Below are 3,052 nucleotides of genomic sequence, written 5' to 3'. Positions count from 1 at the left end.
TTAGTTTTTAAGTGACTCCCAAAATATTCTGCCAAATAGTGAATGTTCGATTATTTTGTCAAACTGAATTTATGTTAAATAATTCAGTTATTTTTTCATATTTTAAATTTTAAAAAAACTTGTTTATTGTTTTAATTTTCAAAAAATATTTTTCTTCTAAAAAACTGTAGCGTGACCAAGGCAAAACGTACTCTACAAGTCTACATTAGTTTTATATATAAATAACGCCTTGAAATTGATTCAGTTACCCTAATCTCGTCACTCTTCACAAGTCACAGCTATTAGTCTTTATTTAACTCTTTTTCATTTTCAGTTCTTCTTTTCCATCATCAACAAACAAACATGCCCTACCATAACATGTTTTTTAAGGTTCTTCGTCATCCCAACCTTTATGATGAAACGGTTCGTATTATTATTTAAATTCTTCTTCATACCATATAAATTCAATGCATTTCTATTCACTGTAGTAAAAAAGATAAAAATTGTGTTGAGAAATTATTAAATAATGTATGTATGTACACATTTTTTTGTTAATTGTTTATATTTAATTTTCATGCTATTAATATTGTTATATATTATTGCTTATTTTTTCAGAAAGTGACAAAAAGTTTTGTGAAGAAATATTGGAAAGAAGTATCAAATCCTATATTGTTGGAGCTACCGTCGGGTGATAAAATAAAAGTAAGATGGAATAAAAAAGAAGATGATAGTATATGGTTGAACGAAGGTTGGAAAAGAGTCGTAGAATTATTAGAATTAAAACACCAATATTTTGTGATTTTTAAATATAAAGGAGAATCTAAATTTGAGCTTATAGTGTTTGATTTAAGTGCTATGGAGATCGATTATTTAAGTTCGAAAAGTTTTCGTAATGATTATCATCAAGGGGAAAATAGAAATCATGATGATGACGACGACGACAATCAGCCTATTGAAACAGTGAATGAAAGACAAGAACAATTCAGAAGAAGAAGCAGAGCAGGTAAAAAATAGTTTCATAATATTTTTTAGTTTTGGATGAACTATATTTTTTTTTCTTAAAATTTGTCTTTTTAAACAAAGCAAAATATATTTTGTTCTTTATTTTTTTATATATAAAAAATTAATTTTGTTCTTTTTTTTTAAATTGAAAATTTAGGTTTACAAGTTGTAAAATCCCATATTTGATTATGCAAGCTATTTTGATGAATTTCTTCTAATATCTTAGAAATAGTGAAAGTATTTGAATTTATTTAATTTGAATTTGCAGGAGCTTGTAGTGAAAGACCTAAAAGAGTTCAAAGTGATTCAAAAATTGCTCCGAAAAAGGATAATAAACCGTTGGTAGTAGAATTTCAAAGCAAAAAAGCACTGATGAATAAAGCCCAAGTATTCTGCCTAAACTCAAAATATCCTTGCTTTATACTAGAAATGCAAAGATCTTATATTTCACAAGATCTACTGGTAATTTTCTCTCCACATCTTTTCTTTTTTTTATGAAATTTTATTTCACATTTTCTTTTTATATGCATTGCATAAATTTATTTATTTTATTTTTGACATCTTCAAGTATATAACTTGTTTGACAAAAAGTTGACCATAAAATTGAGAAGACTACAATGTTTAATTTTAATTTTTACGGTTATGAAAACTACCTTCTTAAAAATATACCTAATTATTGTTATATTAGTTGTTGCAGATATTGCGGTTCTGAAATTAAACAATACTTAGTGCTTGTTTGACAAGAAAAGATTTTTTTTAATGAAAAAATATCTTTTTTTATTTTTAGCGTGTTTGACAAATTTCTAGTAGTAAAAATAAAAATACCAGAAAAATAAAAAAAAACATTTTTTAATATTTTTTTCTCTTAAAAAAATATTTTTCATGTAATAAATAAATAAATAAAAAGATCTTTTATTTTTTCATAAGATCTTTTAAAAAAAGATAACTCAAAAAAAGATATTTTTTTATTAGCTCACCCAAACAAGCCCAAAATCAACCGTGGATGCATCAATACATTTATTTATCATTTTTATTACAATTTAAATGAAATATTTTCTATAAAATTAAGGAGAATGATAAATAAATGTATTGATGCATCCACGGTTAATTTTGTGCCTTTGGAGCTTGTACTTGTTCTCCAGATTATCGACATTGTTCTTGTACTGCTGTCATGTATTTTTTATTTTTTTATATATAATATTAGATATATATACAAAATGTCAAAAAAAAAATGTGTAAAAAATTTTTAGTAATTTCTGACTCTGTTGTAACATTATTTTGTGTTTTATTTTTTCCTCATAAACCATGATTTTGGAACAGCGTATACCAATCGAGTTTTCGAGAAAGAACTTACATGGGTTAGAGGGAAAAGCCAAAATTGGAGTTAATGGTAACATGAGATGGGATATGGAGTTAAGATTTTGTGGTGATAGAGCTACTTTCAATGCTGGTTGGAGAAATGTTTGCAACGATTTTGGCTTAAAATTTGGTGATGTTTGTGTATTTGAGATGATTAAGGACACTCCACTTTTCTTCAACTTTTTTCTCATCAGACCCAAACAGCAACCAATCAACCTTTGCCACCAAAACTTGCCAGGTTTCATAATTTTTAATTGTTTCATCACTTATTATTATTATTATTATTATTATTATTATTATTATTGTTGTTGTTTAATATAAAGTTACTACTAATATATTGCTTGAAAGATGTTATTAGAGTTGTTGAACAATCTTGAGTTGAATTAAGGTTAAATTATAAAGAAAATGAGTCCAATTTAAAGATAATATTCAATTTAGTTCCAAACTTTTTAATTGAAACAAACTAACATAATTAAAATTTGAAAAGTTTAGAGACTAAATTGAGATTCGGGTGTAACTTCAAAACCAAACTGAATATTTTCTTGCCCAATTTTGGTAGAAATTAGTATTATGATTAGAAAAATGATTGGGAGACATAATTCATCATTGTTTTAATTGTCCTCTTAATTTTTAGATAACGAAATTTTGAATTTTTATTTCTTGATATTTTTATAAAAAAATATGATTTAAAGTTCTAACTTATTCTCCTATT

At 25.2% G+C, this 3,052-nt stretch overlaps 1 protein-coding gene across 1 annotated transcript in view; it reads left to right on the top strand.

Annotated features, from left to right (window-relative positions):
* LOC110268170 (B3 domain-containing transcription factor VRN1-like) overlaps positions 2,288–3,052 on the top strand; it is a 1,945-nt gene continuing 1,180 nt past the window's right edge. The window contains exon 1 of the mRNA XM_021114049.1: positions 2,288–2,578. Within this exon, the coding sequence (XP_020969708.1) occupies positions 2,377–2,578 (202 nt within the window). The 5' untranslated portion in view covers positions 2,288–2,376. The remainder of the gene's footprint in view (positions 2,579–3,052) is intronic.

The sequence above is a fragment of the Arachis ipaensis genome, chromosome B10 (assembly GCF_000816755.2).
Source record: "Arachis ipaensis cultivar K30076 chromosome B10, Araip1.1, whole genome shotgun sequence".
In the NCBI taxonomy this organism is placed as follows: domain Eukaryota; kingdom Viridiplantae; phylum Streptophyta; class Magnoliopsida; order Fabales; family Fabaceae; genus Arachis; species Arachis ipaensis.
This window is presented reverse-complemented; position numbering and strand designations above follow the sequence as displayed.